Source organism: Peromyscus leucopus, chromosome 1, assembly GCF_004664715.2.
Source record: "Peromyscus leucopus breed LL Stock chromosome 1, UCI_PerLeu_2.1, whole genome shotgun sequence".
Classification (NCBI taxonomy): Eukaryota; Metazoa; Chordata; class Mammalia; order Rodentia; family Cricetidae; genus Peromyscus; species Peromyscus leucopus.
Genome location: NC_051063.1, coordinates 145,960,463 through 145,983,565, shown reverse-complemented (window position 1 = coordinate 145,983,565; position 23,103 = coordinate 145,960,463). Strand labels below are relative to the sequence as shown.

The 23,103-nt window shown below is 39.4% G+C and overlaps 1 protein-coding gene across 8 annotated transcripts in view; it reads right to left on the bottom strand.

Annotated features, from left to right (window-relative positions):
• The window catches only part of Mef2a (myocyte enhancer factor 2A), a 126,792-nt gene that overhangs the window by 6,519 nt on the left and 97,170 nt on the right, over positions 1 to 23,103 (bottom strand). For 4 of the 8 annotated variants that reach the window (XM_028872796.2, XM_028872797.2, XM_028872798.2 and 1 more), the window contains 3 exons: positions 13,413 to 13,600; positions 5,773 to 5,796; positions 2,277 to 2,403 (listed from right to left, as the gene is read on the bottom strand). In XM_028872796.2, the coding sequence (XP_028728629.1) occupies positions 2,277 to 2,403; positions 5,773 to 5,796; positions 13,413 to 13,600 (339 nt within the window). The remainder of the gene's footprint in view (positions 1 to 2,276; positions 2,404 to 5,772; positions 5,797 to 13,412; positions 13,601 to 23,103) is intronic. The other 4 variants (XM_028872800.2, XM_028872801.2, XM_028872802.2 and 1 more) reach the window with 1 other exon arrangement.

Genomic DNA, 23,103 nt, shown 5'->3' with positions numbered 1-23,103 from the left:
CCTTAACTTTGGCATAACCCGAACTAGGCTTCTGCTCTCCTGAGAGCTGCTCTTCCTTTCTTGATCATCTGCACTCACACTCTAACTGCACAGGCAGTGGTGCTCACTGACTGCTAACATTCCTTCCTTCCTTCCTTGCTGCCCTCTGATTCCACCACCGTCAACAACTCAGTGTGCTCAATCCTGCCTGCCATCACTCCAGTTCGTCAGGGTTCACCACACAGTGTGTCCTCGTTGCTCTAGCCCAGGCACCAACACACTATTACTTGGACTACTAAACTACCTCTCCATGACTTATTGGCATTCAGTTAAAAAAACAAGATTTGTTTTTGCTATTTTAACTACGTGCATGTGTGTGTGTGTGTGTGTGTGTGTGTGTGTGTGTGTGTGTGTGTGTGTGTGTGTGTGTGTGTGTGTGTGTCTGTGTCTGTGTGTCTGTCTGTCCCATACAGGCCAGAAGAGGGTGCTGGGCTCGCCTGGAGCTGGAGTTAAGGCACGTTGGGAACCACCTGACTCGGGTGCCGGGGTCCAAACTGGAGTCCTCTGCAAGGGTAGCACCAAGTCTTAACCACAGAACCATCTCCTACAAACGAGAACTGAAGCCGAAATGACAGTTCTGAAGACAACCAATATGACTGTGACACTCCTTGATAAAACCTTTTTTTCTGGCTTCCCAATGCTCCCAAGACAACATGAACATCTGTAACCTATCCAGCAAATCCCGCACTTCTCCAGCTCAATTCTAACTGCCCTGGCTTGTGCCATTCGCCTTGCTCTGCCTATCGGACTCCTTCCTGCCTGGGTCTCTGCTGACAGACAGCCCTGACACAGAGGACAGGTCTTTCCCAGGGCTGCTTGTCTCTCTCTTCCAGAGCTGAACCCCACTACTGACCACATGCTCTGTTTACAGTGCCTGCTAGGGAACCTGTCACCCATGTTCAACATCTATCTGTAGAACACACTCAATAATTCTGACACTGGCAGTGGCATTACTGATGGGGATGAGAAGTGTCTATGGGATTCAGACTATTTTACTTTTATTTAAAAAGAGGCTCGTTCATTCATTTCTTTATTTACTGCCTGGGATGTGGCCTTGACACTATGTTACAGTGCCAATCAAATGCATAAACTGCCTGTTCCTCCAGATAGCGCCACACAGCAGTCTGAGTGCTGGGGCCAAAGCACTTAACCCTGTAGTCTAAAATTAGGAGCTCTCCACCACAGTCCACTCAGGAGCTGACTTCTTTGCACTGCAGTCTCTGGACAACCAACAAGGTGTGATTTACTGCTTTCCCAGACCACAGGTATTTGGCTCAGCTGGGGAGAAAGTGAAAGCACATGTGCCTCCTGTCTGCCTTAGAACGAGCGGTAACCCAACAGGGGACCAACTGCACATCAGTCCTCCATATGGTCCATTTGGCCAGGAGGGCCCCTCCCGCATCACCGGGACACTCCTGAACTGTCATAGCAGCCCTCTGTCTCCAGAGTATTTTAAGATGGAAAGTCTCAAAACAAAACAACAAACCGAATGAAAGCCTATTTTATTCTCAGAAGCAGAGTGACTGGCAGTGAGGAGGAATGAAGAAGGTGATCATTTCCCCCCACAGTACAAAAACACAGACCGAACCAGTGGCTCTGGAGGAAAACACATCTTGCCTGGCACAGCAGAGCACCTGCCACCCCTTAAGAGACGTCTGCCCTTCCCAAAGCACGTTTACAGCATAAAGACCAACCATCTGACCTCCAAAGTGTGGACGAACAGACACTGTACAGTAAGAGACGACGTGAAAACTGTGAGCACCTGCTCCTGCCGTCCTTGGTGGAGTGCCTGCCACTTAGCAATGGCTACCTGCTTCTTCGTCAAAAAGCAGTAAAAGGCCAGGCCTAGCCCAGCACTTCGAGACAGAGACAGGTGGATCTCTATGAGTGAGACCAACCTGGTCCAGGGCTGTTTCATAAAACAAAACAAAACCAACCTGTCTCAAAAAATAAATAAAAGCAAACAAACAAAACAGAAAAACTGCTAACTGAAACAAGACAAAAGCAGAAGCACTAACAGCACATTGGAGAAATAACTTACATCTATTACCAATTCATTTTATGTATTTTTTTTAAAGGTTTAGCACTCTAAAAATATGCATTTCAATTTCAAACAAAAAAAAAAACAGAAATAGTATTATCACTAGACATGCTTACAACACTAAACAAGTACAGCGGTTTGGCAGAAACGGTGAAGAGGAGAGTCCTGGAGAGGAGAGGCCCCAGAGGCGGCTCACCAGTGTTGTAGGCTGTGGGCATCGCTGAGTACACCAGGCCCTGCGGAGGCAAGCTCGGAGTTGTCACGGACACCACAGGGGTGGCGAGAGGCTGAGTGGCTTGAGAACTGCTTATCCTCTGGGCATTCTGAGAGAGATCAGAAAAAAGAGGAAGTGTAATTATGTGGTATTTATGTTCAGACTGAATAGTTTAAAAATAACTTTCAATTTAAATGTGACACTTTTCACAGTTTTATGTGGATGCCATTATTTCCTGACACAGTGATGATATGAAAATCTTAAAGATACTAATGGGAATAACTAAATATTTCATTTTAAGAGATCTGTTTTTATAGTTATTATTTATTTCCCCCCTTTAAAAACACAGCATATTAATGCCTATCTTACAGGCAGTCACACTTTTGTGTGCTAGTTTAATGAGGGCCTGATGTCGCTGCAAGTATTGTCAGGCTACATTAAATGAAGTCTGTGTAGGTTTGAAATGGCTGATGGTGGCCAAAGTCATTGGAATCCGTGAGATTCTAAGTCTAAGAGTCCAGGAATCAAGACTACCTCCTTCGCAGTCCTTAAACACTACTGTTTTAGGTTGTGGCTTATCCACACCGTGTCCCAGTTTCCCCTTGGCTCACCCTGCAGGGGACCTAGGTCTTTATAGCACATTCCAGTTTTTTTTTTTTTTTAAAGGAAAGGCTTTAAGTTTTTAAATAATATACTTTTCAAAGGGCTATGAATAGAGTGCTATTAAATACTTACTGACTAGCTATATCTACATAGTAATATTGTAGCCGGGGTGGGAGTAAATAAAAAAAGTCAACTATTCTTCTTCTTCTTCGTATTTGTTGAGACAAGGTCTGTGTAGCCCTGGTTAGCCTGAAACTTGCTATCTAGACCAGACTGGCCTTGAACTCACCTGCCTCTGCCTCCTGACTGTGGGTATTAAAGGCGTGCCTATTAAAGACCTAGGCAAAAAAAAAGTCAACTCTTAAATGAAGAGGCTATTTTAGGACAGCTCCTGTCTTTCATGATTAGGAGTGTGACGGGGTCAGTTTTTCCTCACACTGACCTAAAGCTGACATTTCCCAAATCAGGGCTCAGATTCTGTTGCTCCACAGTTTGTATACAGGAAAGCTAAAGGACAAGCAACGTCTGTTTTACGAATGAAGTTATGGCTTGATGATGGATATTTTCATAATAATAAAAGTATCACGGAGTATCCATGGGTTCTAAAGAGTCTGGAGGAGACTAGATTTTCTCTACCACTAATTTCCAAAAGCCATGAGATGAATGAAGGCCTTTGGCTAAATGTGAATCCTAAAAGGTGGTCTTTTAAGGAGAATCTAGACCTCAGTTCTTTCATGTCAGTCTGCACTTTTTATACCTCTTCTCAAAGGACATCTGGAATACTACAGAATGTGCGGGTATACTACCCGGGTTTCAGTCACTGATTCACCCCTTCTTATGCCTGGAGAAAGGCCACTTCACTTCTCTGACTCCTTTAATTGCTTACAGAGGGAAGTGAGGCATGTTTGTCCTGCCTGGCTTCCGGGACTCCTGCTGACAATCAAAGGAGTAGTAGAAAGGAGCCCAAGACAGCATTCTTACTGTCCTCAGACACTTTCTGTAGTTAAAGTTTACAGTATTGGTGATTCCAACAGACAAATATATTTACATTCCTCTGACCCACAGCCATCCCACTAAATCTGAAATGAGATAAAATGATTCTACAAGTGCAAGGCCAAAAAAGTCCCCAACATGGGTCTGGGAGCTTCACTTTGGATCAGAGCCAATCAAACGATTATTTTAGGGCACAAACAGTTTGAGTAACTTTCTAAGTTCTAGTGAACTGAATTTCTGGTTCTGCTTTGCATTTTCAATTGATTTAAATTTTAGAGTCTGAATCAAATTTAAGAAATGTGAATGACTACAGTTTCTAGTAATCTTTGTTATTTTCATAATTTCTACCTCTGAACACACTCAAACTATCTGAGATTCTGCAGCTATGTGTTACTTCAAGTAAGTAGGAAGTCATACACTGGCATACATTGTTATGACAGGTGGAGACACTTTGAGTGTCAACATCAAGTCAACAATTTCAGTGGGTTGGTAGGTATTTACTCTGGACTTAATTCAGCCTCAAACCACACTAGGTGAAAAAGCACAGTGTTGAGATGGTGTGGTGTAGGCTATCCCACTCTAGGCTCATCTTCACGGCAACCTCCTTGGTAGGACACTCCCTTCTATTGCTTCTGCCCACCACATCTCTGCAGCATGTATTCCATGAAGAAGTGACTTTCAGAACCACTAGAGGGCAGCACAGTGCTAGGTAATTAAGGAAAGCATTTAGGACAACGGTTTAAGGTTAAACAGTGGGGTCTAGTATAAGAAAAATTATTTCAGTTTGAACTATAATGCAGCCATTAATGGTATCCTTAACCAAAGCATTTTCCTCCAAAGGTATTCATTGTATAATCTAGCATCACATTTATAGCTAATCAGTGTATTTCAGATGCCAAAACAAAATGACATTCAAAACAAGCAAGCACAGAGCAAATAAAAGACCATCTCTTATTTTAAGAGTAGAGAACAGAAAACCAACCTTATTTGAAAAGAAAACAAACTGTGCAAAACACACCAGCATGCATAAACATGTAATAATAAGTACATGAAACCAACTGATGCCTTTATACCCCATGCTCTCATGCACTCCTAACCCCTACCCATGCTAGAACCTCAACACTTTCATTCCCCTTAGACTAGAGTCATATAATTAGCAACTGACTTGGAATGCATATGACATCTGTTAAGTTTGGGTTTTAGTTCCCAACAAAGAACTAAGTTACTTTTAGTCAAGTTTATTTTCCAGAGGAAAAGACAAAAGAAAATATTTGTTTTGGAAAAAAAGGTAAAGGTTGCTTTTAAGAACCAAGTATCTTCTGATAAAAAGTAAATTTTTGTAGGTTCAATTACAGATGTTTCCTTCTGTAAACAGGGAACCCCCTTGTGGTTCAGACTGTCTCATGCAGGATGAAATAATTCCAACTCTGAAAAAGGTGACCTCACCAAAAATGATGTAATCTTTTTGAAAGAAAGAAACATAACACACTTTCTGTGTTACAATCTGAGGGACTCTGAGGGTGAAGTCATTTTCTAAAAATACTTTAATAATCTGGAGAGCCACATAAGGTATTTTGTGTATTTTCTTAGAAGAAAAAGATTGAAGTGTCTTGTGCTCATGGGCAGCTATTGTTCTTATGGGCTATTTCAGTATGTCTCCCCCACCCCCCAAATAAAATGCACCAATATATACAACAATAAACAAAAACTAGGGGTCAGTAGTACCAGTAGATGACTTTCTTAATTAAAAATATCTGAATAGTGGAAAACAAATAGAAAAATATCTGTGTAACAAAGGAACACTGGTTAGATTAAAACATTTAAAATAATTAGTACTTTTTATATATTTTTCAACTCCTTTCAAGCAGGAAACCACACTCACCAACTCCAATTCCTCTTCCTCCGACTGTACTCAGCACATAAGAGGGATAAGAGAGTTAACTAAGACTGTTGGTACTTGCAACAAGTTCTTTAGAAAAACATGGCATTGTATTCTAGTGGCTGCTGGGAACTTTACAGAGGTTATATACATAACAAATGATGTAACTTACTTGCCTCTATATTATAGCTGATTTTTCAAAATAATGGGAAATTCTTTTAAATTCTCTGGCCAGGGATTTAAGCCCCAGCCTACCCTAGCCCACCTCTCCCTCCACCTATTCTTACATGGACCTCTCCTACACACAGCAGATGCTCCTGGGACACTTCCACGTGCAACACTGCACTTACACATTTGAATCCCTGCATCACTACCCCAACTGGGAAACTGTTGTGTGCTTTTTTTCCCCTGGTGGCCAGCACAGCATTATAAAACACAACACATGTTTGCTAATAAATGCTACCGTTTTGAATAATAATGTATGTTTACCATTTGCAAACCATAGTATTCACATGAATCAAACTATCTTAGGGGAGTAAAACCTTGCATAGGAAAAAAAATAAGATGGGGAAAAGGGAATTAAAATCTACAAATAGTAAAAACTGAATGAAACATGTTTTCTCCTTTTCTTTCAAGCATTTATGAAATATTAATATGCTAGAAACAGTATGCTCATTGTTATTTTCCAATGTATTTGAGTAAGTCAAGTTTCTTCCAACTTGTTAAGTGTCCTAAGCCTCCCTGATACAGAAATCATAATCTTAAAGCCGGTTTCTCTGCACTGAATGGCTGAAAAAGGAGGGGCTGATTATTACCCAACAAAACAAGCACTCAGCATACACGTTGGCAAAGCACAGTTCAGCTATTCATTTAGACACATTATTCCAATATCTCCAACTTGGAAGACAGACAGCAAAATAGTGTCAAATTCTTGTGTGTGTAAAAGAAAGTGTACACTTTAATCTACAGATATGTGTGTAAATAGCTTATATGACAAACTTTTAATTTTCCACAGGGGTTCATGGTTTTGTTTCTTTTTTTTTTTTCTGTGACTAGATACAATTTTATTAAGCAGTTTTCAAATGTGCTTGGGTCTAACACGTTTTTCTATGCCTTAAGTGACTTAGTTTCTGAAAACTCCTAGCAGGTACTGCCTTCTGGCAAGGTGAGCAAGAAACCATGCTAAATGGTTGCTCTTTTCAGGCATACTTCTTTGTTATGCACGTTTGTGTTTTAACCTTTCTACTCCACAGCAGAGAGCACCTGCAAAGAGAGCTCCTTCACACAGTGTACTCGGTTTTCTGAGGTTAACATCCCAAAGAAACTGTTGAGACTAAAATGACCGCATTTGTAAAGCTTTGCACTCCATTAATAGTGATTCCACCAAGATGTGAACTTTTTTTTTTTTTTAGGATGTGAACTTTTGAAGAATACCTGACCTTATCAGAAGGCAGATGTCATCTTTTCACTTTACTACTAGCGATGTTAAGCTGGCTACCTAAATTAAGGTAATGTCCTTCAGGATTCTCCATTGTAAAATCACAAGTTTCCCCTCTGTAAACATCACATATTCAAGGAAAGGCAATTTGAGGCTATATAAATAACGTGTTTCACTTTAAATGTTTGCCCACTACCTGCAGCACTTATTTACTGGTCTGCCTACAGCAATTACGGCTGTTGCACTATGCTATTCTAAAGTTGCTTTTATTCTTTTTATTCTTCCAAATTTACTAATTAGAGCTGCTATCTAAGGAGGATGTGTCACGTCTTTCTTATTTAGTCAACCATATGTATGTGAATGATGGAGTCAGCATTTCTTATTCCTCGTGTTATAACCTCAAACTACTGTAATTTAAATGTTTCTAGTTTTGGCAACTGGGATGTCTTTTTGGAAGACTGGTCCCTGCAACGTTTTGATAACTATATCCTTATTCCCTGGCCCCTCTGGGTTATCTGGTACTTCCCTACACCAGACCAGTTCTACAACTCAGCACTTCTCCAAGGAGCCCTAGTCTTTGAATCAGAGAATGGAGCTTAGCTACCACAATCAGAGCACCAGGTACACTCAGATACTAGATGAACTTACTCTAAGGAAGCAGACAGAACTAGGAAATACACGGTGCTAAGTCGTGAGTATGCACAGAAAGCTGTGTGACTAGTGACAGCCTGACTCCTCCTAACTCCAGTACAAAGAACACCAAACAACACTCTCAAGCAGGCTCTGAAAAATGATCTTGTACTCATTTAAAACTGGACTGTATGTTTTCTGTTTCTGAGTTCCAAGAGTTCTTTAAAATATATCCTAGGCATAAGCCCTTTATCTGAATATGTGATTTGCAAATATTTTCTCTTAATTTATCAGTTGTCCTTTTATTCTTTGCATAGTGCCTTTTATAGACAAACTTTTAAGTTCCTGTGAATCCTAATATTTAATTTCTTCCTTTATGGATCACATGTTACTACTGTATGGTTTTCTCCTCTAAGTTTTGCAGTTTCACATGTTAACTAAGTCTATGATCTATTTTGAACTAGTTTTTACATAAAACATGTGAATCAAGTCTCTCTCTCTCTCTCTTGCAAATGGATATTTAATTATTTCAACACCACAAGCTAGGATAACTACCCTTTCTCCACTGAACCGACTCAATGCCTCTGCCAAGCCCAGCTAAGTACGTCTGCAAGCTCTATTTTTTGGGCTATTTTAATGAGCTACTGCCCATCCTTCTGTCAACACATTTGGAACTGGTGAAGCATTATAGCAGGTCTTAAAACCAGGTAGTGTCTTTCTTTTTTATTTGAGGTCTTTCACCTTTCCATATATATTTTAGAACTGTTTTGTTGATCTCTACAAAGGAACTTGTGATTTTGGCAGGGTCTCTGTTTAATTTATGACCAATCTGGGAGGGAAGATTTGGTATACTGACGATCTGACTCTGATTCCATCAACAGGATGCATCTTTCTCTTCATTTAGGTCATCTACTTTCTTACAGCAGACTTTTGTTGCTTTTAACATACAAACTATGAACATATTTTGTGGTATTTGTGCTTAGCTACTTTTTCTTTTTCTGCTCTAGATTGTGCTACTTTACACGTCAAATTCTCCTTGTTCATTGTTGGTGAGATACAACAGACTGCCACACTAGCTTGGCTCTCGGCTCTTCCTAGACTCACTGACGGGCCCTTCCTTCCTCCAGTGTTGTGCACCAGTGTTGTTTGTTTGGGTGGATTCTTCATGCTTTTCAGTATGGAAAACTGTGTCCTCTTTGAATAGAAACTACACTTTTCTTCCTTCCCCGTATGAATACACCTTAGTTTTTATTTTTAACTACACTGGCTAGGACTTCCAGTGAATGTGAACAGTGATGACAGACAAGTATTGACTAGCTTCTTACTTTAGCCAAAGGCAGGTGCTGTGTGCTAGGGTTTTGGAGATGACCTTTGGTTAAGTGAATTTTTTCTACCTACTCACAGGTTTTGTTTTGTATCATGAAACGTCATGTCCTGATAATAGGTGATTTGTGTTGATTAACTTTCAAATACAAAATCTCCCTTGCATTCCTGAGATGAAGTCTGCCTGATCATCACTAATCCTTTTAATACAGCGATGCACTTATTTGCCAAAAACTGTTGGGGATTTGTATGTAGAGAGTCCATGAAGCATACCTGTTTATAGTTATTTTTTCTTACAATGCTTTATTCTGCCTTTGTATTAAGAGTGATGCTGCACTAATAAAATGAGTGGGAAGTGATTTGTTTTTTTCCCCCCCTGAAATAGATTTTGGGAGTTGCTATTAATTCTTCCTTAAATGTTTGGTAAGATTTGCCAGTGAAACCATCTAGGTCTGGAATTTCTATTTTGGAAGACTTTAAAATGAGGAATTCAATTTCTCTATTTAGCTGAGTAATTTTCTGGTAGTCGGTATCTTTCAAGGAATTTGTTTTTTTACCTAAACCAACCAACCTACCTTCCTTCCTTCCTTCCTTTCTTTTTTTCCTAGTATAATCATTTAATGTTATATAGTTCCTGCAGCAGTACTCTGGATGGTCCTCAACATTTTGGTATTCTGTATTTTCATTTTCAGTTAATTATATATATTTTAAAAGTGATTTACTTTAAATTTTGTGTATGTGTGTGTATCTATGGACATGAATGTGGATGCCCATGCGGGCCAGAAGAGATCCCCTGAAGCTGGAGTTACCTACCTGATACAGGTCCTGATAACTGAAATATGGTTCTCCACAAGAGCAGGAAGCACTCTTGACCACTGACCACTGGCTATGTGTATTGCCAAATTTCTCTTGGTATTTCTTTCTAAGGCCCACAGATTACTTTCAAATTCGTGAGGCTCACAAATCACAACAGCAGAGTGCAGCAGAAAGGTTAAGGGCTGGCGGTGGTGGTTGGCTACAAGGAAGCTGTTGTCTGGACACACAGGGCAGTTAGGTCTAGGAACTCTCAGTGACTGTGATGGCATGTAAAGACGAGTGCAAGTTCAAGTCAGACAAAATCCCGGCATGAACCTGGGGCGAGTGACACAAAGTCTGCTGAGAGAGGGAGAGTCAGTGTCCTTTAAGGGTATGACCCCGTAGGTCAACCACACTCCAGGCCACTTCCCATACTGACATCACAAACTGGACTCTGCGAGTTTTATTTTGTTTTTTAAAAAAGAGGGCACAAATCTGGGTGGGTAGGAGGTGGTGAATATGATCAAAATACACTGTATGAAATTCTCAAAGAATTAATGAAAATATTGTTTTTAAAAGTAAATTTACTGTTAAATTTCTAAACTAAGATTTTCCCCTGATATCTTTCTAATCAGAGAATCAGTTCTTGCAAATTTTCCAAGTTTTATTTTATGAAATAGAATGGTCTGTTTTGGTGAACTGTTCCAATAAACATTTCTTGTAACATAATATAAAAAAAAAGACACCTTAATTATATGGCCTACCTTCCTAACCCACTAACTGCAGGTTCATCTGAAAACCCAAACAAATCTCAGCTGGAGGACATTCTACAGACATGTAAGCAGCATTCCTCAAAAATGCCGAAGTCATTTAAGCAAAGCCTTAGAAACTCTTATATCCTACAAGAGTTGAAGACGATATGATTAATAAGGGAAATATGTAATCTAGTCTGGCTCCTGGCAGAGAGATGAAGTTTAAAATTAAGGAAATGTGTGTGAATATGAACTTTAGTAAGTAATAATTTATAACACTGGTCATTAATGTTAATAACTGCACCACAGTAGTATAAACTGTTAAAAGAAATTGTGTGTGAAATATAAGGGAACTTTATGATTTTAGCAATCTTTCCAATGACTCAAAAGCTGCTCTAAAGTAAAAGGTTTATGCACTGTTTATTCCATTCATTTGTTCCCTCTGGTCTTTGTTTCTCTGCATATAGTAAGATCTTGCTGACACTGTTATCACTTCCTCAAGAAGACTGCAATAGTTCTTGTAGAGTAGTTCTGCTGGCAAGAGATTCCTGTTTCCTGTTCGAAAAGGCTTTGCATTTATTTTTTAAAAACATTTTTTGCTGGGTATAGAGATCCGAGTTTGTTTGGTGTATGTGTTTATTGCTGCTTCATTGTTACCAGCTTGAAGAGAAATATGGTAGTAATTTCCTATCTTTGGTCTGTAAGCCATGTGTTTCTATTCACTGGCTGTCTTTAAGAATTTCTCTTTGCCCTTTGCTTTTAGTAGTTTGAATGTGAGTGTGTTCGTGTGTGCGTGTGCATGTGCGTGTGCGTGTGCGTGTGTGTACACTTGCTTGCAAGTATTTATCCTACTCAGTGTTTGTTATCTCCTTTGGACCACTGTTCTACTGTTCTTGTTTGGAACTACAATTTCAGACATGTCGCATTACATGCTAAAGTCCTGCAGCTCACGGACACTGTCTGGTTTTGCTTCTCCTATCTCCTATTCCTTATCTTGTGGAGCCTGCCATGGCAAAGTTTTCATTCCTTTTCTCAGGCACTGGACTAAGTTTGAAAGTTACTGTTGCTGTGGTTCCCTTTTGTATATTTACTAAAAAGCTTTCATCCAAAGTCCTCTAAAGGTGAGAGCTGGGTAGGCCAGTCTCCCCAGGGACTATCCCACTCTATCACCCTTTCTGTGATACGCAACAGCTCCTCTGTCACCTTGTCACTCTATGGTACCCACATCTTCTTGCTTCCTAACCACGGGTAGAAACACTATCCTTTCTCCATTTCCAGATACAGGAAGATTTCATCAGTATTTATTTCATGGAAAGAAAAAGATTCAAACAAAGCTTGTCCTCACTGCAGTGGCCAGCTGGTTTTCAGGAAGTCTTTCTATGTCCTATTTCGTTTTATATGGTGCACTCCGTGGGGTTCGCAGTGCAAAGCCTGTAGAGAAGACAGACTCACCCTACACCTACAGGAATTTTGTGAGGTTCTGCCAGTGCATGCTTGACCTCCGTCAATTCACTAGTCACACTAGCCCCAATGTCTTTCCCCACAGGAACCACCTTTCTCTAGTCTCCAGGCCATCTGACCACTGTGAATTAGCAGCACCAAAATGGGCTCAAGGGAAGCCTACAAGGGAGCTTTTTTTCCCCAGCACAAAGTTGAAAGCAATTCAAGCAATTCATTTTAAATTTCCTGGGCTTTTTTTTTTTTTTTTTTTAAGCAGAGTTTGAGATTTAAACAAATTATGACTTGAAGATCCTGGGTATGTGTATTGCTATTCTGAACAGGTGCTAAGTTTCAGTTCCATTTTCTCATCTCTGCCTAGCCATGATCCTAACCTGATTGAGAGTCAAATGAGAAAATAACCTGAACAAATGACTAATGCTTTGGAGTCTATGACAAACTACACAAATGTAGAGTTACTACCTGAGCCTGGCAGCATCACCGTCACATAACAACAACTCAAAGGGCAAGTTTAGAAACTGCACAGCACAACAGGCACCTGGCATGTCATTCAGTATGCTAATAGTCAAACTGCTGTTGAAGTAAAGAGGCCTTTAAAACTTGTACATATATTCTAAACTTTGCTAGAAGAAGCCAAGGAAGATACACATTCTGGCCCTCACATGAAAAGACAATTCAAAAGCACATGACTCTAGAACTGTAAAGACATGTCAAGGGGTGCAGTAGGAGCAGTGTACTCTGGTTCAAGAGAAGGGCTATTTGAAAGGAAGAAACAGAAGATTATTTAGAGGATAACCCTCTCCAATTCGCAAGCATTCTTGCCTACATATTCTACAATAGCTCTCTTTCGTATCCAGAATTTCCTAACAAATAATTTCATTATTCCTCACAGAAAAGCATGTAATATAAACTGAAAGTATGCCGAAAGAGAACAGAAATGACACGTTTAATTCATAAATTGGAATCAGATCTCTAAACAAAGTTTTAAACCTGGCAAAATTAAAATTGAGCATAATAACCTCTCCATTTTCAGCTTTTATTTTAAATAGCCATTAAGCAGTTTTACTTATTATTGTCATAATCTGGTTTTTAAACACGTAAATTCCTCTCTTAAAATATTAATTTTGAGTAGAAAAGTCATTAAGAAAGACAAATGGACACACTATGGAGGCTTAGCAACCTCAAAGAAGACAGAGACTATTATAAACTGTGTTCAGAGAAGAGAGCTAAGGCGAGGGTCAACTTACAAGTGGGGGCATCATGCCCTTGCTGGAAGGGGGAATGACAACCCGTAGATCTGGCTTCCGACTATTCATTCCAAGACTGCCACCACCAGGTGGAGGGGGAGACTTTGTAGGCATGATTTTGCCTAAACTATTTGCACCAGTATTTCCAATCAAATTTGGAGAGGCCCTTGAGTTTACAAATCCATTCCCTGGGAAAGGGGAAAAAAAGTGCTCATTAACATGTAAAGCATCACTAAAATATTTTAATTAGTAAATCTAAAATAATGCTAACTGCCCATTTATAAATCTGTTTTTAAAAATGATTAATTTTATAAACAAAATGTAAGAATTTTATGACACATAAAGTTTACCATTTATAATAAAACACAATGCCATTATTGTACTATGTTGACAAATACTCATTTGTATTTATATATTTTAAATTTTTTCTACTTTTGTTTTTGTGTTTGTATTTTAAAATCTTAAAGTGGGGGGGGAAGGGCAGCAAGATGGCACTCAGTGGGTAAAGGCACTTGCTACCAAGGCATGATGTCTGATGTGCAGGACCCACAAGGTAGAGAGAACCGATTCCCACAGTCGTCCTCTGACCTCCACATGTGCACCTCAAAACCTGCATGTCCCTACTAATAAATACATAAATACAAGAGTAAAAACTACTTTAAAACAGAATGGTCTTGTTTTGTATGCAGACTTCTGTACTTTGTGTTGGATGCTGCAATTTGTTTATCCTTGGAAAGGCTCTTAGTCTGTTCTTTTCTCTGAACCTATAAATAGTACTTTACTGCTTTTCATACTGCTAACCCCAGATTTTCCCTCACTACTGAATTCTGATACCTTTGACTCTAAAAACAAAACAAAGCAAAAATCCCAACAAATAACTACATTCTCTCCAACTGGCACCCATGCCCATCTTCAGCAGGGCCGCAGGCGGAGGGACAGTGTCTTCTGCAGCTGACATGGGGACCGCTGTCAGCATCACAGCTGCTGCCGCAGTCGCTTTCCCGACAGGCACCAGGTGAAGACACAGAACAAGAGGACTCCAACAGAATCAGTGAGGCAAAGACAGGGGAGACAAACACGAAGCAGAACACAAATTCCACCAGATGCTTAACACACAACCAAGAGAAACAGGCAGTAATATTACACCACAGTGCCTCAAACAGGACAGCGTCTCGGTACTGGAGACAAGATGAGGAGACAGCTGAACTTGGAGGAGTATGCGTCCTACGACGTGTCAATGACTGTAGAATCCAATAAACAGTGAGGAATTCAATTCAAGAAAACAAAGTTACAAACTCCATTGAAGACTCATACAATAAAGTTAACCAGGGTGGACTGAAGAAATCAGTTACTTGGAGGAAAATTCTTTAAGATGTAAAGGAAAAATTCAGTAAGGAAATTAAGAAGCTGAAAAAGAACCAACTAGAAATTCTGGAAACTAAAGAACCAATAAATCAAATGAAAGGCAGAAAGCATCCAGATAAGATGAAGCAGGGGAGCGATTTCAGGGATGGAAGACAAAGTTAACACAGTAACACATACAGATAAATACAAAGAAACAAAATAAAATTTCCAAGAAACCAAACCTAAGAATCCATAATAAAGAGAAAGGACTTTAAGATAAAGTTAATGGCTTAGAAAACCTATTCACTGAAATTATATTTGAAAATTTCCCAAACTGAGACAAAGAAATAGATATCCAACAAAGGAAGCACTTAGAACTTCAAACAGACATGACCAACGAACTCATGCCGTATCTGAGCCAGATGTCAAACTACAAAGAAGGGCCGGCAAGATGGATAGGTGGGTAAAGGAACTTGCCACCAATTCTGAGACCTGAGTGAGTTCAATCCCTGGGACCCACATGGTGAAAAAAAAAACCGATTCCCTCTACACACACTGCAGAGGCTTATGCATATACTACCCCCCCCCCGCATACACAATATAATAAATAAAGGTAATAATAAAAATACAAAGTAAAGAAAAAATACTAAAAGCTACAAGGCAGAGTCAATGAGATGGCTCAGTGGGTAAATGTGATTGAGAGCAGGCAGGACAACTTGTCTTTGATCCCTGGATCCTATAAAGTAGCTAGAAAAAGAAAAAAACTGGCTCCTAAAAGCTGTTCTCTGATCTCAAAGCATATGCCATGGTACACACGTGCACATGCATGCACACACACACACACACACACACACACACACACACACACACACCAACAAAACAAAACAAAAACCCAAAAAGTTTTGAGGGAAAAATGCCTACTCATAGAAGCAGAAATATTACAATAATGGTAGGTCAGCAAGCCTAGAAGTCAGGAAAGCAAAGAATGGTGGATTTCAAGATCTGAAAGTAAAAAACTTAATTAAACCATTATTGTCAAATCCATTAAAATAATCTATTAAAATTGATGGAGAATAAAGAATATTTGAAAACAAACACTACTTAAAGCAATCTGTAACTATTAAGCCAGCAATGCAGGAAATGATTAAGGGAATACTAAACACAAAGGAGTTAGCCCCCCAAGAGAAGAAAGAGTGTGTATATATATATATATATATATATATATATATATATATATATATATATATATATTTCATGAACGCACACAAAGGATTAACAAAGTCTAACAGAAACAATTAATGAAGTCCCACACCAGCAAACACCCAATACTACTGTTAAGAACAAACAAACAAACAAACAAGGAAAAACCAACCGGAACAACTGCCAACCAAATCGATGGTAACAGCAAACCCTTCCCAACACCCTGAACACAAATGACTAATTCACCATTTAAAGGTACAGACTGTGCTTAAAAATGAGGTCTACTCGCTGCCTCCAAGAAACTCATGGAACTAGAAGAGATCCAAAATCTGAGTTTGTCCATGGCTGAAATCAACCTACCAAGCAACAGAAAGCTGTCACTCAACAAGCTGACCTATGGATCCTCACATCTGATAATGAAGACTTAGAACCAAACCTAGGTAGGAGATAAGAGAGCCCCTACACATTAACAAAAGGAGTAATTCTTCAAGAGGACAAAACTATTGTAAATGTTTACACAACAAATCCTGAAGCCTCTAAGGTTTTGGATCTTTTCTAGTTACATGAGACATGAGTTTCTTAGAGGCAACCTCATTTTAAAGCACATTGGTTAGTCTGTATCTTTAAATGATGAATTAGTAATTTGCATTCAAGTAATTATTGACAAAGGTTTGCTATTACCATTGATTTTGTTGGCAGTTGTTCTGGTTAGTTGTCGTTGACCACTTCATAAAACAAACATTAAAGAGCACAAAGACCACATAAGGTCCTGACACAGTACAGCAGACTTTATTACCCACTCTCACATATAAGCAGGGCTCCTAAAAGGACAATCATCAAAAACTCTTCACACCTAAACTATAAAACAAACTGACTGGACTCAATAGGTATCCACAGAGCATGCTAGCTAACACAGAGAGAATATACATGCTTCCCAGCAGCATATGGAGCCATTCCTAAAACTGATCACATTACAGACAACAAAGGAAGCTTTAATGAATACAAAACCCTGAAATGATTCCCTGCATGTAATCAGATCTTAGTGAATTAAAACAAGAAATCAATAACAAGATTAAGCTAAGAAAATACATAAATACTTAGAGACTGAGCTATACCTTTTCAATGGAACAAAAATCATCTTAAAAAATCAGGAAGGAAATTATAAAACTCTCAGAATCAAATGAATGCTAAAGCATAACCCACCAGAATCTCCAGGACACAGCCAAAGCAGTCCTGTGAGGAAAAGTTTATAGCTCTGTGTTCATATTAAGAAAACCAGGCTGGGCGGTGGTGGCACACACCTTTAATTCCAGCACTCTGGAGGCAGAGGCAGGCAGATCTCTGTGAGTTCAAGGCCAGCCTGGTCTACAGCAAGTTCCAGGACAGGCACCAAAACTACATAGAGAAACCCTGTCTCAATAAATAAATAAATAAATAAATAAATAAATAAATAAATAAATAAATAAATAAATAAATAAATAAATAAATAAATAAAAATAAAAGAAAATAAAACCAGAAGGAGCTCAAGTAAACAACCTAATGTAACTCAAAGCTCTAGGAAGACAAGAAACCAACCCAGGACTACATGGATTCTTCCAAACTTCTAAAGAAAATCTAAGGACAACACTTCTCAAAGGGAGAAAACACCACCAAACTCAGTCTATGAAACCAGTATTATCTTGATACCAAAAGCAGATAAAGATACAACCAAAAAAGAAAACTAGAGGCCAATCTCTGTAATCAAAAGAATCAATACAGATATAGAAATTCTCAGCAAATACTTGTAAACTGAATTCAAGATCATATTAAGATTATTATACAATGTCAACGTTGGTATCATCCCAAGGACACAAAGATGGTTCAACATAAGCAAATCAATAAATGTTATAATCTATATCAACAGACTTCAAGACATAAAAACCACATGACTATCTCAACAGGAAAATTATTTGACAAAATTCAATACATATTCATGATAAAAGTTCTGAGGAAAATAGAGACAGAACATACTTCAATATATAAAGAATATATAAGACAAACTTACAGCCAATATTATGCTAAATGGAGAAAACTTGGAGCATTTCCTCTAAAGTCTTGAATGAAACATAATGTCAACTCTCACCATTATTCAATATAGTGCTTGAAGTCTTATCTTGAGTAATAAGACAAGAGAAAGATCAAAATGATCAAATTCAAAAAGGAAAAACCATCTCTTGTGACAGATGATGTAATCCTATACTCAATAGACTCCATAGACTTCATCAGAAAACTTTAGGTCCAAAAAACACTTTCAGTAAAGTTATGATACAAAATCAATACATAAAGCCAGGACTTTATACACACACACACACACACACACACACACACACACACACACACAGAGACCAATATCAAACTTACTAAGAAATAAGCTAAGATATCTTGTTTTAGATTTTTAAAACTTTATAAATAAATCTAACCAAAGAAGTCAAAGATTTCTAAAAGGGAAATTTTAAGAAACTGAAAGAGAAAAACTGAAGACATTAGATGAAGAACTTCCATGTTCCTGAACTGGCAGAATTAACATCGTGAAATGGCTGTACTACCAAAATTAATCCTCACAGGCACTGCAATTCTTAGCAAAATTCCAAAAACATTATTCACAGAACAAGAAAAGCAATCCTAAAATTCATGAAGAAACACGGAAGACCACAGATTGGCCAATGCACTCTTAGACAGAAAGCACACAGCCAAAGAGATCTCATTATCTACACCACAGAGCCACAGTGACAATTGCAGCATAGAACTGGCACAAAAAGACATGGAGATCAATGGATACAGTACAAGACCTGGAAGTAAGTCCACACAGCTACAGACGCCTTGCTGCTGACACAGTACACGGACTCAGAATAGTCTTATATCCTAGTCAGTAAATGGTGCTGCAAAACTGGATATATATCCACAAAGAATTGAAATTAGAACCCTAACTATAACACTGCACAAAAACCAATTCAAAGCGAATTGAAGACCTTAATTAAAAAACCGGAATACTGAAATTGCTATGGGAAAAGACTTTAAGATAGAGGTATAAGCAAGAAATTTCTGAACAGAAGCCCAGTATCACAGCAAATAGCCCACAGAACTGGCAAAGGTATTACTTGAAATTAAAAACCTTACAAAGCAAAAGAAGCCATCAGCAGGCTGGGTAAATGGCTCACTGGATACAGTGCCTACCCTACAAGCAGGATAGCCAAAGCATTCATGTAAGAAAGCCAGGTTAGTTAGGACTGGAGAGAGCTCACTGGCTAAGAGCATTTGCTACTTTTACAGAGGCTGCTATGAGTTCAGTTCCTAACCACCACAATCACCTACAGAAATAGCTCTTCTGGCATCCAAGGGCGCGCGCGCACGCGCGCACACACACACACACACACACACACACACACACACACACACACACACACACAATCTTAAAAGGAATTTAAGAAAGCCAGGTACGAGGTTACATGCCTGCAACCACAGCAGTGGTGGTGGTGTGAACCAGAGGTGCTTGCTAGTTACACCTATCTAGTTGGAACTGCAAGCACCAGGTTCAGTGAGACCCTGTCTCCACAGATAAAATGGAGAGATTCAAGAAGATACCACAACATCAAACTCTGTCAATATGCCAGCACAGCTGAGCACATTAGTATACATATATGCATACATCACACATATGTTTTAATTCTACAGAATTTCTTGAATAAAAAGAAGTATGTTTCCTTAAAAATCATTGAAAACTGGCATACTATTTGGGGGGTTTACAAAGCAATTTCAGGTACATTATGTATATTCAAATGATAACCTGATATATGAACTCTACGGTTTTTTTAAATTATGCTTATTTGGAAGGAAGGGTGTGCCTGGAAATCAGAGGACAGCTTGTGGGAGTTGGTCCTTTTCTTCTATCATGTGGGACGTGGGATTGAACTCAGTCTACCAGATTTGGGAGCAAGCTGTTGAGCCAGTTTACCAGTACTGGATTCTAAAGTTTAAAAGATTATGATTAGGGGGCTGGAGAGAGAGCTTGGTGGTTAAGAGCACTGGGCTGTTCTTTCAGAGGGCCCAGGTTCAATTCCCAGCACACACATGGCAGCTCACAACTGTCTGTGACTACAGTTGTAGGGGATCCAATGCCCTCCTTTGGCCTGAGGATAACAGGCATATATGTGGTGCATAGTCATACATGTGGATAAAACATCCACAGACATAAAATAATAAAAATAAAAAATAATCAAGTACTATGATTAGGGAGACATTAAGAATTTGTAAGGACAAAGCTGTAATAAAAGTAGAGGCCTTAATATAATTGTCTACTTATAAATATTACTTATAAGTTTAAAAAACTACCATTATAAAAATGAATTATCTGCATGGGAAACTAGGAAATTAACATTTATCAATGTAACATAATCAACTCTGCAGAATCCTAGCCACTCTATTCCTAAGCCTGGCACTCAAATACCAAGAGCACAGACAAGAAGGTAAGGGCGCACCTCGGAACTGCCCAGTACCTCTGGGACGGCGCTCCAGGGTGACGACTAGGCTGTTTTCTGACCTTTCTTTCACCCAATTCTTGCGTTCTCAAAAGCTTTCACCACGTGACACACCTGTTTTATTTGTGTCTCACTTTATTTTGCTGTGGGGACTGTTATTTTAGTTAATTTTGTGAGGCTATTTCCTGCATTCTGCTTTCATTGTCTTGAAGAGAATTTATTCAATCTGGGCTCAATCTGCTCTCCACACTCTGCAGGGCAATTTCCAGCATCCTCATAAGCTCCAGAAAGCACTGCGGTTCAAGGGGAAACACCTCTTCTCTGGGTCGCCCCCTCTTCCCCTTGCAGAGCAAAACTCACTAATAAGCTAATCCAGATTTTGTTATCTGGAGGATAAAAAATTTTGCAAATAACATATTCAAAATTAGAAGAACTTTATACTGTAGAGCAATAAGGTTAATAAGGTTTCTTTTAATATATAATCTAAGAACGTGTGTTCTGACTCTCCAGTATTTGAAAGACTATTTCACGGACTTGCACTAATATTTCAGTATTATCATCAGATGGTGCAAATATGTAATTTAGAGTCATACATCATCAAGAAGCACGATTGTGGCTTACTATATGAAATCCATGATGCATTTTATACGAGGCCACAGTAACCCCTGAGAATCGAGTCACAGGAGTGAAAGGGGTTAAAAGCACGGTATCTTAGTGTTCCATCAGGCACTGCAGCAGGTAGTGATTACAGGATGATGTAAGTGTCTGGCAACTTGCCAGGCTGAAGCTAACCTCAAGTGCAAGCTTGTTATTTCCTAGACTGTATCCACGCATGCCTCTTAGCTTCTGTTTAAGTTCTATGGAGACACTGTTCAGAATGATTTGTGAAGCAGTTACATAACTCCTCTTGCCGTAAGTTACAAATCAGGAATGAAAATGTCTTTTCTAACTGAATAAACTTAAGTTAGTGTGATTATTGTTAAAACATGTTTTCAGTTTGCCTGGCAATTTATTGCTCTTAACAAAAACACTTGAGTAAATCATATACCCACTTCTCCAGAAATTTAACAGGCCTAATCTCAATTATGTTATATAGGTAGAAGGTATGCTGTTCCATTATATCAGTTCAGCTCATATTTCAAAATATAAATCTTTTCAGCTGAAGCAACACCTTCAAGTGGATGGCAAGTTTACCCCATGGCCTGAGAACTAGTACCCACCTAGCACTGAACAGTAGATGGTTATGTCATTCATATTTTACTATGAAGCCACTTTTGAAGTTCAATTGCCAAGCAAACTTCAGAGGATTCTGAAAACTCAAGCAAGATTCAAGCCAGAAGTGGTGGCACACACTTTTAATTCTAGCACCTGGGAGCCAGAGGCAGGCGGATGAACCTGAGTTTGAGGCCAGTCTACTCTACACAGTGAGCTCACAGTGATGAACAACAAAACTGACATGCTAGCAGATTACTCCATACGCAAAAATCCTAGTAAAAGATGAAAAAATATCATTTATGTGAAGATTTAACATTTCTTAAACTACAAAAAAGACCCTGACTTTGAAATAACCGATGGCACATTTCCTTAGTCGGATGACAATCCCCCGAATGGATGATATGTACCTATCAGAAATATTTAATAAACACATCATCTGTGCCCTCCATCCCAAACACTACTCCTCTTTGCAATCCGCCCACGGTGGCCAGCACTAAAAATGCACCTTTCTCCTCTGCCAGAGGCTCCGAATTTCTCACACAATATGATGATAGAAGCACACAAGGCTTCAATGTAAGTTACAAATTTCTGCTTCATTTCCCATCATTTTTAGTCCAAACTCAACTGCCAAGGACTACTTTTCTCAGGTAAATGCTGTCATCTCAAGCCAATGTTTTAAACACATGGACCCAATGGCACCCTCCACCATTTCCACACCAGGCTCCTAACACTATCCATCCAACGAAACTCAGTTCACTCACCTTTGAAAGGGGGATCTTTCCCCATCCATCTTTTTAGCCGCCACTGCACTAGCACCATGCAATCCCCAAACCACTTTCATTCAACACTTAACAATTCCAGAATTTTCTTGAGCTTTCTATTTCTAGTCCAATATGTATTTCTCTTTCCCAACATGTTTTTAAAAAATGAAAGTGCAAGCTGGGGAGACAGCGGTCATTAAAGCTGCTGTGGTAAAAGTATGGGGAGCTGAGTTCAGACTCCGCGCATTCACACAGGAAAGTATGGGGAAGCAAGTTCAGACTCCGAGCATTCACACAGGAAAGTATGGGGAACCAAGTTCAGACTCCGAGCATTCACACAGGAAAGTGAGGGGAGCCGAGTTCAGACTCCGAGCACTGGCACAGGAAAGTGAGGGGAGCCGAGTTCAGACTCCGAGCACTGGCACAGGAAAGTGAGGGGAGCCGAGTTCAGACTCCGCGCATTCACACAGGAAAGTATGGGGAACCAAGTTCAGACTCCGAGCATTCACACAGGAAAGTGAGGGGAGCCGAGTTCAGACTCCGACCACTGGCACAGGAAAGTGAGGGGAGCCGAGTTCAGACTCCGAGCACTGGCACAGGAAAGTGAGGGGAGCCGAGTTCAGACTCCGCGCATTCACACAGGAAAGTATGGGGAAC